Source organism: Cuculus canorus, chromosome Z (genome assembly GCF_017976375.1).
Source record: "Cuculus canorus isolate bCucCan1 chromosome Z, bCucCan1.pri, whole genome shotgun sequence".
Taxonomy (NCBI): Eukaryota; Metazoa; Chordata; class Aves; order Cuculiformes; family Cuculidae; genus Cuculus; species Cuculus canorus.
Window position 1 is genome coordinate 14429630 of NC_071441.1, and position 13805 is coordinate 14443434.

Here is a 13805-nt window from a genome sequence, read left to right on the forward strand (position 1 = left end):
GAGGCCACAGGACCCTTCTCCTGTCTGAACTCATATGAAACAACACATGCCATGCTTTTACTCCTTAGCACTGGTCTTCCAAGTAGCACACAGTCTTTTTACAACCTGGTAACAGACAGAAAACCCTTCAAAGAAATAAATGCAGACTAAGAAGTGATGGGTGAGGGTGAGAAGAACAAGGGAACAAAAACAGAGCGGAAGAAAATTACTGAAAATGAGCATACCAAGAAAAATTTCTTGGCATTCATCTCCCCATCAATCCCAGGAGTCCTAGTATAAAAAGCCAGAGTGTCACGCTTCCTCTGTGTGGCATGACCCATGTTTTGTCTTTACCTAGGGGAAGGGGAGCAGGAAGTACTGCAAGGAGATAGCACTTGCAACTAGCCGTACTGCATGTAACGCTTGATCCATGACATCCGACAACCTTGAGGCATTGACAGCTGTGTGTAATGAGGCAGCAGAACCAGTCTGGCCTGCATACGTGCGTGCAGTGAGTGAACCACAGCAATCAGGTAAAATGTGTCTTGGGAGACCATTCTGTTGCAGGTTCTGTATATCTCTAAAGTTCACTCTGACATTTGGGTATCTAGTGAATACTCATTTAGCACAATCTGCCCTGCACACAGAGTATGCCTTTTTGTACACTGCTGTTGTTTCTGAAATGCAAATCTTTTGCATGGGAACAACTACAGGACTACGACATTTTTCTTCAAGTACTGTGCTGCAGTTCATGACACAGATGTGGAAATGAGTAAGAAGAGAAATACATAAACTGTTCCAACAAATTTCATAATCTGTCTGCTCACCTATACTAGCACACATTGGGAGTGTCATGGATTGTCCTATAGCTATTGTAAATTCATATAAGAGTGCTGTTGTCTCAGCAGCCATCAGAGCAACCAAATATGGAGACTAGTTACAGTATTTCAGGGAATTATGGCTAAAGACTTCATTCCCTGGATCCTGAGGCCTTTTTTGTATAATTGTCTGAGTTCAACACAATTTAGATCTTGAATTTGAAAACCTGGAACCCCCAAGCAGCTGAATCTGTTCAGGATGAAGCAACTGTAGTTACCTGCTTTACTTCATTACCATCATGGGTTAGATGCTCTTCAGAACCCGATCACATCTTTGATGACAAGAACGCATGATACTACTTCACTTTTTTTACCTTCTCTCACAGATGAAACAATTCACAATTTAGAAACAAATAACAAAAGTACACACATAGACATGTCTGGTCCTATTTCTCACAGACAGAGAATATAAAACAGATAAAATAACGTGTTAGGGATACTAACATGTTATTTGCACTCATGGATGACGACATTGACATAGGATGCACAGTGTTAACTGGCAGAGAGTTCTCACTCCACCAATGTGCGCAACACTGCGGAAACAGCATATCGCCTTCAACTCCCACTAACTTCATTACGGGAATGATCCTTAGGAATGAACCATAAAGACGACGAGAAAAGAAATCCAGCATGTATTTCTGGAAAACATACCATCTGTTTTGTAAAATGTTCTGTTCTGAATCACACCGAACCCTTCTCTGAAAAAAGTTGTAGTATTTACTTTATCTGTTTTCACATAATTCAAGCATGTAGAAACTCCCCTTCACTGGAGCAAAATTAGTGATTCTGGCTGATACTGAAAGACGCTAGAGGAATTATAAGAATTTTGCTTTGTTACGGCACTGAAAGGTGAAAAAAATATGGGCATTTTCCATGGTTCAAGCCTAATATTATTTAATTGTGCTGCGGCAACACCAACCGTGCTACTAGCAAAGTGACTAAGCTTTTTATAATTTCACATGATATGCTGTTCATGTGATAGACTAAAACACAACTACTTCTATCATATTGGTGGGTCTTAATTGGATTTCTTTACAGCATATGATTAATTGGACCGAAAAGGCTGACACAGGAAGTTCACTAACTTGATTTGAAACATCATACAAAGAATTCAATATAAACACCTTAAATTGCAGCACAGGCAGGCAAGATTTTTGCAGTCTATGATACAGTCTGAGTACTTCTCTAATATTTTATAAAATGCACTTTTTTCCACTCTCTCTAGAGCTTCTGTAATGTCACTGGCTGTCTCAACTACAAAGAAAGACAAAGTGCAAACTATGTAACACTAAAATAGAGTGTGTAGAAATTCTTGGTTGTTCTTGGTTGCAATAACACTTATAAACTCATTATTTCAGCTTATTAATTCAGCTCTCTTTGAATTATTTTTAACATTTTCTAATGTTATGCATTTTACTTACATTTTACTTGAAAATTAATATTCCTTCTAATAAACATACTGACATTGACAGAAAAAAGCAAGATTCTTAGAAAACTGCAGGCAACTACTGAGGTAGGATTAAGAGGGGTATAACTGCATGGCAACTGATCTTAACTCTCTGGAAGCTAGTGTTGCCTACGCTACCAGCTTACTTATAAAGATATGTGAAGAAAAGTCCTCTCAGAAATCTTTCAGAAGAAGAAAGTTCCCAAGTCAGAACTTGGTCTACTGAAAAATATGTAGTAGGAATGTATTGAGGGAAGGTATGCTCATTCCTCCACTGTGGTGAGACCCCCTGTGTCCTCTCTCTGAGGTTAAGCTGTTGAGGGTGCAGCGGCTGTAAATTCCTTCACAGAAATTACAAACTGTCATCTGACTGCTGTGTGTGGAAAGTTTGGGTGGACAGTGACTCCCTCTGACAGACCATCAGGAACGAAGGCAAGGTGGACCCCCGGCCAGAGGGGTAAAAACCAGCTTCTCCAGTGTAGGATACTCCCCTTTATTGACAGCAGGTGTAAAGGCTGCTACGATTGGCAAAGCTGTTCTCCTGTAGGAACCTATGCTGATAACACCAAGCGGCCTGTAGCAGTCACAGATAACACAGAGCAGCTGCTCAGCATTGCAGCCCTGCACAGTACTCACTCCACCCTTAGACAAATCAAGGGTAGTTATGTCATTCCGCCAGGAAAAGGCAAATAATGACCGTTCTTTAGTGACAACGCGTGACTATGGTTCTGCTGAATGCTGGACCTGTGTTGCCCCAAATCACCAATGTACAGATAGCTAAGCAGTCTGATAATGCATGACTCCTCTTGGTCTCCTAGTTTCCTCTCACTTATGTAAATATGTTACATATTAATTTCATGAGGATATATATTCTCCAAATAGTTCCAGTATACAGATGTAACTTCTACCTGAGAAAACCAAGATAAAAGACTACAGCTGAAGGAAAGAAAAAAATTTACAAACGTGCTTATCTGTATATGTATCCCAGTACACTAGAGAGAACATATTGTTAACATACAGAAAAAGTACGAGAGGTGTTGTGAAGAATTTGTTCCATTGTTAATCCTTAACTCTGTTAAGATAAATTAAGTGGTATCGGAGATACAAATCGCCTCTTTCACAGTTTTTCAACAAATTCAGTGACTGTTAGATTTGTGAAGTACAGAACTTAATCTTAATATAATAAATACCATATTATAAAGCTTACACATAAATTAAGTAATCTGCAGAAAACGATAGTTCTTTTGCAGCAGCTATACAACCTATGTTTCCTCATTAATTCGGGTGTCTCCTGGTGAAAGCACCTGTTCTCTTGGGAAAGACTGTGCTAAACTCATCGAGACTTCTGGAAAAGTGAACTCAGACAGGACCACATGCAAAGAAAGACTGTAGAGTGAGGAAGAGAATGAGGACCATACCTTCTGAAAAGAGATTAAAGAGCTTAGTTTGTCCAACAGGGCTGAATGAACTAGAAGTGCAGAAAATGGCTAAAGAGAAAAGGAAGAGTAATTTTTTAACACACAGATGCATATTGAACCTGAATACATTTAGACTGGAAATTGCAAGGCTTTCATCAATCAGGCTGATGAATATTGCTTCCTAGGAGGACAGGCAGCACCAAGAAGCCTACAGAGGTTTCAGGTGCAGCATGATGTTACAGAAGTTTATATAAAGTGATGTAACCTGAAGCAGCAGTTGACTAGATGTGATAAGCCAGGATGTATATCTTTCTATCTCATATTCCTGTGTTCGACAGTAAAACTGAAATGTAATGTGTCAATGGCAAATCACTTTTCTTCTTTTGCAGATCTTCCCTACGAACCCTTTCAGCTGTCACTTCTGAAACCACTACCACTCTCTTTCACCCCACCCACTGGTAACTTGGATGTCTTCTTGAACTAAAACCTCTCTCCCCGGCAGTCATTCAGACATGTACGGGTCTTTGCTTCCTCCATGTCTCCAAATCCACTCAATTTTATAAAATAGTGCTTTCATTTGGATCGTTTTTGTCACTAATTTCTGATGGCACCATGTCCCCAATTCTGGTGTTACCAGTGTCTAACATTTTGCTTACTCAGCCTAACATATTACTACTCCAATGGCACCATTCCAATCCCCCTCAAAAAAAACATAGCTTCTCAGCCTTTCTTGTAAAAGCCTATTGACCCTCTGTTCTCTTTTTGTAACATTTGTTTGCTATCCCAAAGCTATCTGAGCACTATTGTACATCCTTTACAGTCCAAGAGATATTAGCTCAATAGAGCACATAAGGAAAAATACACCTTCATTTAAGACCCCTGAAACACATAAGAAACTAAATGGTTGGCAATGGTATAAGAAAGGTGAAAGGCTAGTAACTGGGAGTATCTGCCAGATTCTGACCTTTGTTACAGCTTCTGTTTTAAACTGTGATGAGAGAAGTAGTTAACAGGACATACCGTTCTAGCTGTCTCCTTGCTGGAAGGGCAATGGAATGATCCTGACTGTAATAAATTGAGATATGCAGCTGGAAAGCCAATTTAGCAGAAACTAAAGAGAGACAGATAGTGACATGCAGAAACATCATCGTTCTGAAACTAATGAGGACTTCAAAGAGTTGAGAAATCAGAGATATGACCTAGAAGAAGAGTTCAGATTAAGCAAGGCCAGGTTGTTTGTGGTTCCAAAAGCACGCAAGGACTAAGAAATGGCTGTTTTGTAATACCTTGTGAATATACATATATAAATAGAAATTGTTATCAGACATCACATTTAATGTTCTGGTATGCCATCAGAGTCTCATGAAATGTGCAATACGTGGAAGAACAGTAGGAAGAAAATTAAATCTGACACACTTAGTCCAATATAGCCCCGATGTTCAGTGTAATATATGATACAGATATGATCTCACACCATGAAACACTGCTGTAGGGACATAAGTAAGAACATCTTCCACAAATCCTGTAAGGCTTTTGTTAAACAAATAAACAAACAAAACGTAGATTTGCAAAGAGTGCAAGTGTTGTTTGTGAATTGTCTCAACTTGTATATTATCTGTTTGCTGGGCTACATAAGAAGCAAGCATCTTTACACCTTCTTAAGATATAAACAGAAATCAAAAAAATACTTTTGCAATTACATTGCAGTATTATCTCTTTAAATGCAATTCTGAAACTGGAAACAGTAAATATTTTGCTGGTACTAGTATTTGTGTTACTGTTTCAAATGGAAAGAAATATTTTATTGGACTTTGCAGAGAGTAAATTTGACCTTCAGGCTGACACCCTTCAAAGCTCTTTTTACTTAAAGGCTCAGCTCTAGTGGTAGTTTCTCTTCATTCACATAAAATGAAAGCCAGGTTCTCTGTTAAAGCAAGGCACAAAACACACAGACAGACAACAGGAAAACATTTTACATGCCAGAAGAACAAATAAAGTCAGGATTTTTCTGCTTCAAATTAACTCAAGAGCAAAAGAGGCAAAATGCCTAACTTCAGCTATCTTTGGTTTCTTTTGTTGGCTGAGTTTCGGGCTTAGAGCATTTCTGATCCTCAGTCGTATGCAAAACTCTCAAGATGAAACTGTTGGCCACTCCGTATTTTACTTTCTGTCTTTAAATTCAGACGTTATTTCAGAATTTCTGTGTTCCACACACTTCTAAATGGATCTCATTCTGTAGGCAAGTTGTATGCACAGAGAAGAACAGAAAGATAAGCATCACCACTGTCTAAAGAGGCATAAAAAATCATAAGTATAATTCATGCTGCTCTAAATCACACCAAGAAGAAAACAGAGTCTTTTGACAAATTTCCATGCTACCATAGTTGATTCAGGATTTCTGGTCTTCACGTGCTATAAATTGCAAAATTAATAAAATTTTATCCTTCAGAATTCAAGAACAGAATCAGATGTCAGCTTTATAACTGCACTTGCCTGAAACTGACTCCATATGCAGAGACATTACTCCATACCCAGAAACATTACTCCATATCCAGAATGGTCTCTTTTATTTTAAAATTACACTTGTTAGAGATAGAAACAACTTGCTGGGAGAAAATGAAAGACTTTCCAGGTGTATATGGTTTAGGGGCAGTAGGCTACATTTGCAAAAGCAACTTCCCAACCTTAGGTGGTGAGATCCCTGCATTCAGAGTGGCCTTCTCTGTGACAAGAGAGCATCAATAGAGTGATATGTTACTAATTGTTCTGCTATTGTCTTTGCCCTGCGAGACATTCATTCTTGTAAGAACGCCTGGTGGGTTTCCTTTCCTAGGATGAGCTGACACTGCTCTGACAAGGATGAGCTGACACTGCTCTGACATGGATGCATTTTAAAGGAACCAGTGCTTTAAAAGCGGCAGTCAATTCCCCTTGTATATGATTACAGAGGGTACCTAGCCTTTCTAGCTGCAGCTAGCAGACGTGAATGCACCTGACATTTTTTTTTCTGAACACAGACCTGTGGCCAAAAAAAAAAATATATTCTTATAGAGAGACATTGCTACTTAATATTAGAATATTGTTCACAAAGGCTTGTAGTGATAGGACAAGGAGGTATGGGTATAAATTGGAGAGAGGCAGATTTAGGCTAGACACAAGGAAGAAATTCTTCACAATGAGAGTGGTGAGGCACTGGCACAAGTTGCCCAGGGAAGGTGGCAACCTTTCCCGGAGGTGTTCAAGGCCAGGTTGGATGGGGCCTTGGACAACCTGATCTAGTGGGAGGTGTCCCTGCCCATGGCAGGGGTGTTGGAACTACATGACCTTTAAGGTCCCTTCCAACCCAAACTATTCTATGATTCTGTGAATATTAGAATATAAAATAATAATTTTCTCATTAAGATTAAAGAGATAAAAAATATGGCACAGGGACTGCTGAGGCAATACCATAAAGCATAAAACAGAAACTCCAATGGCTGTTGCACTCATCAGATCTGGGTAAACAGCTATAGCTGCACCACCCAAAGCTTCTTCAAACTGGTACAGGTAGGAATGATGTATACTTTAAACTCGGTCTCAAATGCGGGGAGAAAGGAGGTCTGATGCTAGCTCCAGTCTTCCAAAAAGGGAACTGCAAGCACCGCGTGTGATCCTGCGGACACCGAATAGACTTCAGAGCATGCTGCAGATGCTGCCCCGCCACCTCAGCTTCCTCATCCCTCCGCTGAGGGCGCCGCCTGCCGGCGGGCTGTCCGGCAGCACCTCGGACAGCTCCCGCTCGGCCGCCGTCACCGTGGGTGTGCGGGGAGGGGAGAGCAGAGCGGGGTCAGCCGCACAGCGCAGAACTGCTCTTCAATGCATTTATGCGCCTTTGACCAACGCGATTTGTGGCTGGCTGAAGAGAGGACACCAGCCGTTCACAGCCTCCCATGACTGGAGGCTGCATGAATCTAAATACTGCACTTCTCATGTCTTCCTCTTGAATATCTGAACATTTCCAGTGTCCCACACAGGTGCAGTTAAAAAACCCAACCGGTTTAGGCTCACAGGCATCTGATGTTCTGAATTTGTTTAGGAAATGATGGACAGATATTACGTTGAGGGACAAATACAACTACTTGTAACCTGCAAATTTACGCGAACCAAATCCCCCCAGAAACATGCTCCCCAGCCACAGAACTATTACCAAAAAAAGGCAAATTACTATTACTATTACTATTACAAAAAGATATTGGCCTATCAGATTCAAAAAATATAAGTACTCAAAAAACCTGCAATCTACTTGTGTATACTTTCTGAACACACACAACGATCTCTGCTTTAGTATAGTGTGCTACTGCAACTCAACACCTGAGACCATACGTACTCAAATTACTTACACTTTTATTTCCACTGCAATAAAAAAGCAGTTCTGCTGAATAACTGCTGAGAACTATAAGCTATTACACTATGGCCCACAGACTAATGAATAAGTATTTGCACATCATCAGCCTTTCATGATTGGCTTGGTTATGTTGCAGCAGTGACCTCTTGGAAACAAAGTGATACTAAAAAACAGATGCTCCCTAAGAATGCTATGAAGCATGACTCAAACTCTCCTTTTGCAACTGTCCTTTGGCAACTTGTTTCAGAGTGAGTAAATTTCAGGTCTATTTCTGGTTTATTTTGACTTGATTGCATTAACTGGAAGAAATATAACCTTCTTTATCAAAAGGCTGAAGAAACACTTCAAGTAAGTCCACTTTTAAACTGCTTTGGTTACCTCAGCTGCTTTGAGCTCAGTAAGGCCCAGGTAGGAAAAAAGATACAAGATCTACCTCCTTTCACAGTCACCTACACCTATGTGAGGCTGCAACTCTCCTGCCCTCCCTGCCTCCTAAAAAAGGGCAGCGAGACAGGGGAGGAACTGATGACGCTACACCTCACCTTTGAGTCAATGGTCAGCACACAGGACCCACTGCATTCCTTATATATGCAGTAGGAGCTACTAAATAACGAAATCCCTTCTCAGGCTGAGCATTCAAGCACATCTATCACTGAAACTATACAAACCTGAACCCTGAGAATTAGCTCTGCATCTGAAATACAGTCAATTTCAGACTGCAAATCTGAGTTCATGGATCTCTCCACATCAATTTGATGATCTGAAACAGAATCTCTACTAAGGTAAGAAAATTAGCCTCTTAAGCCTTGAGCTTTGTTTTCTTAGAGAAATACATACAGGCGTTTTCACTAAGAAGACATGATATCCTTAAGATATTTTGTGTACAGATTTTAAATAACTCCCCCCCTTCAACTGCTATAAAAGAAATTCCAATGTTTTTGAAGATGTAAATGCCAGGCAAATGATTGAATGCTTCAAATATGACACAGAAAATAATTACTCTTGAGGGATGAAGCATTTGGAATTCCTAGGTGTTTATGCCTCCTCTTGTCAAAGACGCACACAAGTAATGAGGAAAATGTTTCAGCTTATAAGGGTATTAGCAAAGATAAGCATATCTCACTGGGATGCTAAACACAGTTCTGATAGTGATGAACAAAAATCATGATTCCATATGACAGTGCTAGAACATCAGGCACTTTGCAGCACAGCTGGACAGTTTTCACAGCGCACTTCCACAGCTGCGTGGATTCAATATCTCCACTCCTCACTCAGGCATGCATTTCTGATAGGTCTAAACATATTTTCTGCTTTCAAAATGGTGACAGTATTCTGTTAATGAATGCTAAATTGTTCCTCCAAACTAAGTAGATTAATAAACCTCAGAGCAATTTCCCCCTGTATATTAAAAAAGAACAAATATGTAAATTTAATTAAGCAGGGATTGCAGACTCCAAGTATATTACAAACATTCCTCAACAAACCTGTAATAAAAAGAAAAAAAACAATTCAACTGATCCATCCTTACAGGAGTTTCACTGTTCTACCTGTGTAACTCATTTCACCTCCAAGAAATCTTGAAAATGCAGCAGATACATAGCTACTTGAAAAATGTAATTTGGTCCAAAGCTCAATGAATTTTTATGAAGTCTCTCTTTGCCCTATTATTGAGCTCCCCTGAGTTCTGGCCTTTTAATTACAGTGTAACAGGTAGGGAATTCCAAAGATACAGGTATTTGGGTGCCTGGCACTCTTTCACTGTGAATTCCCATAGGGTGTTAGGTGGATTAGCACTTTGTACGCAGAATTCAAAAATCTTTCCTCTTACTAAAGAGGAGAATCAGAACAGAGATCTTTCAAACACTGAATGCACAGAGAAAAACATACAGGTACGCATAGTTACACCTCTGATCGCAGCTTATAAATAGCTAGGTAGAATTAAAAAAAAAAATAATTATTTCCCAAACAAACACGCACAGAAATAGACCATGTTCCACCCAACGTTCAAATCAGCAGAAAATTGATCTGAAATAGACCCATCAAACATCAAGCGCCGTTAAACGAAGTATTTAAAGCAGCACGTCCCTACAGCAGCAACAATGCAAAGGAAGCTCCACTTGCTTGGCATCAAAATAATCACCAGCAGAAGATGGAAACGGTGTGTAACCAGGACTAAAGATCCTTCCTACGGAAAAATATTTTCAGCCATGACGTCTGACGGCTTCTCCCGGGCCTTTCGCCCACCTTTTCTTCACAAAATCGCGTTCAACTCAAGCGGAAGGGAAACCCTCCCGCCTTTACCGCGACACCCTCGAAAACCCCGCCGGGAGCCGGGTGGCGTCGCCGAACTTCTCCATCCTGGGCCAGCAGAAGCCCCTCGAGGCCAACCCCCGTCCCCGCGGGATAACTCGGGGATCCCCTCGGCTCGCCCGCATCGCGCCCCGCGCTCACCCATCAGCACGGCGGCCACCGTGCTGATCAGCAGCCAGTTCTTCTTGAAGAAGCCCAGGCAGACGCATCTCCTCCTGCCTCCCTTCGCCATGGCGGTGAGCGGCGGCTGCGGGGCGACCGGCCCGGGCGCGCTCCCCACGGGCTGTGCGCGAGCGCAACGACAGAGCGCGGCGGCTGCGCCTCAGCGCCCCGAGCGCGGCCCCCGCCCCCCTCGCGTGACCGGCCCCGCCCGCCCCCCGCGAGCCCGGCGCGCCCACCCCTCTGCCTGCCCCCGGCATAGCGAAGATGCTGCTGTCTCTGCGTGCCTGCCCCCCTGCACCCTTCTGCACCCCCCATACATGCCTGCCTCTCTGCACCGCATACACGCCCAACCCCTCTGCACCCCCTGCGTGCTCACCCTTCTGCTGCCCCTACATGCCCACCCTTCTGCCTGCCCCCTGGCATGGCCACCACTTTGCACCCCCCCATACACGCCCACCTCACTGCACTATGCATGCCCACCCCTCTGCACCCCCTGCATGCCCTGCATGCCCACCCCTCTGCACCCCGTACATGACCACCTCTCTGCACTCTGCATGCCCACGCCTTTGTACCCAATGCATGCCCACCCTTCTGCTGTCTCTACATGCCCACCCCTCTGCCTGCCCCCTGGCGTGCCCACCACGCTGCACCCCCTGCGTGCGCCCCCCATGCACCCCCCTACCTGCCTGAAGCACTTCAGCTCCCATGCCCCACAGGTCTGGGCTGCCAGGCACGGCAAGGGGAGGAAGGGGCAAAGGAGGCTGGTGAGGTGCTGTGCCCAAACCCCGCTGCCTCGGCTTGCTTCCCTGCTCCTGAGCCCTTTATGGCCCAGGCTGACCCCCGCCACTGAGTTCTGTACCAGAGAGTTGACAAGCCAGCCTCCACAATGCCTGACCCCGTGCCAGGGGAGAGTTTGTCTCCTGGCGAGGCCTTTGTGCCCTGCCAGGTGTCCTCCATGTCCTGCATGGTGGTGAAGGAGGCCAAAACCTTCAGGCAGAAAGTTGGTCCTGGCTGTTGGGAAAGCCACTAGTCGTTACGCTGAGGACAATCTCTGGTTGCATTTTAAGGGGAAATGATCTGCCCTGTACTTCTGCTATTAGAGTACAGAAATGGTTAGTAGGATTTCCCACTGGAGATTTATCCTGGTTAGTTTAAGTACCAAAATTGTGAAGCAGTATGTATTTCTCCATGAAACCCCTTCAACCCTCCCCCAACCATAAATGTGATTAAGATGGGTATAACATTGGGACCCGGTTTCCCGTGGGATTACAGTAGGATTTTCAATATCTGTTTATAAAATTGTTGATTATGATTTTCAAAGTTGGAAATCAATTGGTAAATGTAAGCAAAGAAAAAACCCTGCTGTTCTCTTGCTGGATGACATGCAGGACAGTGCAAAATGATTTAATTTATGTTATTTAATTACACTTTACACTATTCATTCCAAAACACAGAGTAGTGAAGTTTGCTTAGTTTCTGTCGGTGATGACTGAGTACCTAACACCTGTAGTAGATCAGCAAAACCAGCAACTGAAACCTTCTCATGTTTCCTCTTCACATGGGTCTGGCTGTTCTGAGTGAAAGCTTAGGAAAAGAGACAAATATGTACCTTGCTGAGACAGGGAAGAACACTGAAATCCACCTCAATGAGAAGCAAGAGCCATCATCTATCCCAACTGTTAAAACCTGGAGTTGGCTGCATGAATTTATAGAGTGGCTCCAAAACAAAAGTGGACTTATTTTTCAAACTGCAGTAATTTGTCTGCATCTGTCACCATGAGGGAAATGCAATGAAAAAAATAAAAGAAAGGCTTGCTGTAGAAAGGAAGTAGATGAGTATCACATTAATTTAATTAAATCATGAAAGGTTCTAGAGCACTTCAAAGGAAAGCTGGCATACTGTTACAAAGCCACAGAAAAAGCAAAATGAAAATAACCGATTCAAGGAAACAGTAAGGAACATGATGACTGTGTCCAGGATTTGGTACACAAGTGTGGCAAAGTGTGAGGGGCACTGAAGAGACACAGGGACAAAACATGCACGTGGGGTTTCAGGGTGGTCAGGATCAGGCTTACCCTGTGCAGAGGAGCTCTGGCCTCGGTTCTCACTGCCACAGAGTGTAATTCTTTTAATTTCATCCCACGTATACTGGGAATGTCAGATATTGCTTTCAGTAAGTAAAAGGTGTGATTCGTCGCAGTTGGCAGGGAGGTGGTGCCTTTCTGGACAGTAGCAACAAAACCAGATGCAAGACTACTTCATAATTTAGACCTTCCTTTGATCCTGCTGGCTGTTCATTATCTCATGTATCCCTTCTTAAAACTTGCTCTGTTTTTTCTCCTGAGCTGTTTTGATGAGTTAAAGGAAATAACTACAATAAAATGGTTCCTGAAAACTAGATAAAATTAACTTACAGTTTACTTCTTCCTCCATGGAGTTTCCATGGTTTGCATGTTTTTCTTAATGCTTTAAGCTTCTTTTTTTTTTTCCCCCACATTAAGGATTTCACGGTACATTTTTTGGAAGAGCTACAATTGTCTGCAGCACTTTTAACTTGAAAAGATGCCCTCCTGTTGCTATAAAGCAATGTGATTGTAGCTGATACATGACATCCCGGAGCTAGCAGTATCTTGGAGGAGCTGTGCAACCTTAGAAAAATCATGATACAATTATGCTATATAGCTTGCAAAGGCTAGAGACATGTCATATTTAAGTGTTCTGCGACAACAGAGCAACATATATTGAATTCTGTTGAAGACCACTGCACACTTTGTTTCCTGTCAAAGTACAATGCTTCTGTTCTTTCTTACTAGTGTTTTGTCTCTAAAAATATTCAAGAAAAAAAGCGTGCCAAACTCAAGGTTTTTTTCTCAATAATTTGTATTCCTTTTTTCACTCATCAAATGTAATTCCATGGGCATGACCTTGAAAAAAAAAGGAATTGATAACTTACGGTGTCCATAGCAACTTTAAGAAGTATTTTTAAAAAGTCTTAGGCAGGTAAAACAGAGGTGTTTAAAATCTCGATAAGCAAGCTGTTTTTTATTTGGTCTTCCTACTATAGAATGACAGACATTGGCTTTCATCCTGGATGTAGAGTCATGCTGGCAGTTTCTGCATGGGGAGCCATAAAAGAAAAAACTGTAATAAAAGTGTCCCAATAAAATGGAAAAGAATTAAAGGTAGCCCTGGCCCATGGATCATTCTTGAAATACTGAGGTTATTT

General features: G+C 42.2%; 1 protein-coding gene across 2 annotated transcripts in view; it reads right to left on the reverse strand.

Moving 5' to 3' along the window:
• The window catches only part of SLC1A1 (solute carrier family 1 member 1), a 50744-nt gene extending 39999 nt beyond the window's left edge, over positions 1–10745 (reverse strand). For both annotated transcript variants that reach the window (XM_054054931.1, XM_054054930.1), the window contains exon 1: positions 10558–10745. In XM_054054931.1, coding sequence (XP_053910906.1) covers positions 10558–10648 — 91 coding nt within the window. In that variant the 5' untranslated portion in view covers positions 10649–10745. The remainder of the gene's footprint in view (positions 1–10557) is intronic.
• Between the last annotated feature and the right edge of the window lie 3060 nt (positions 10746–13805).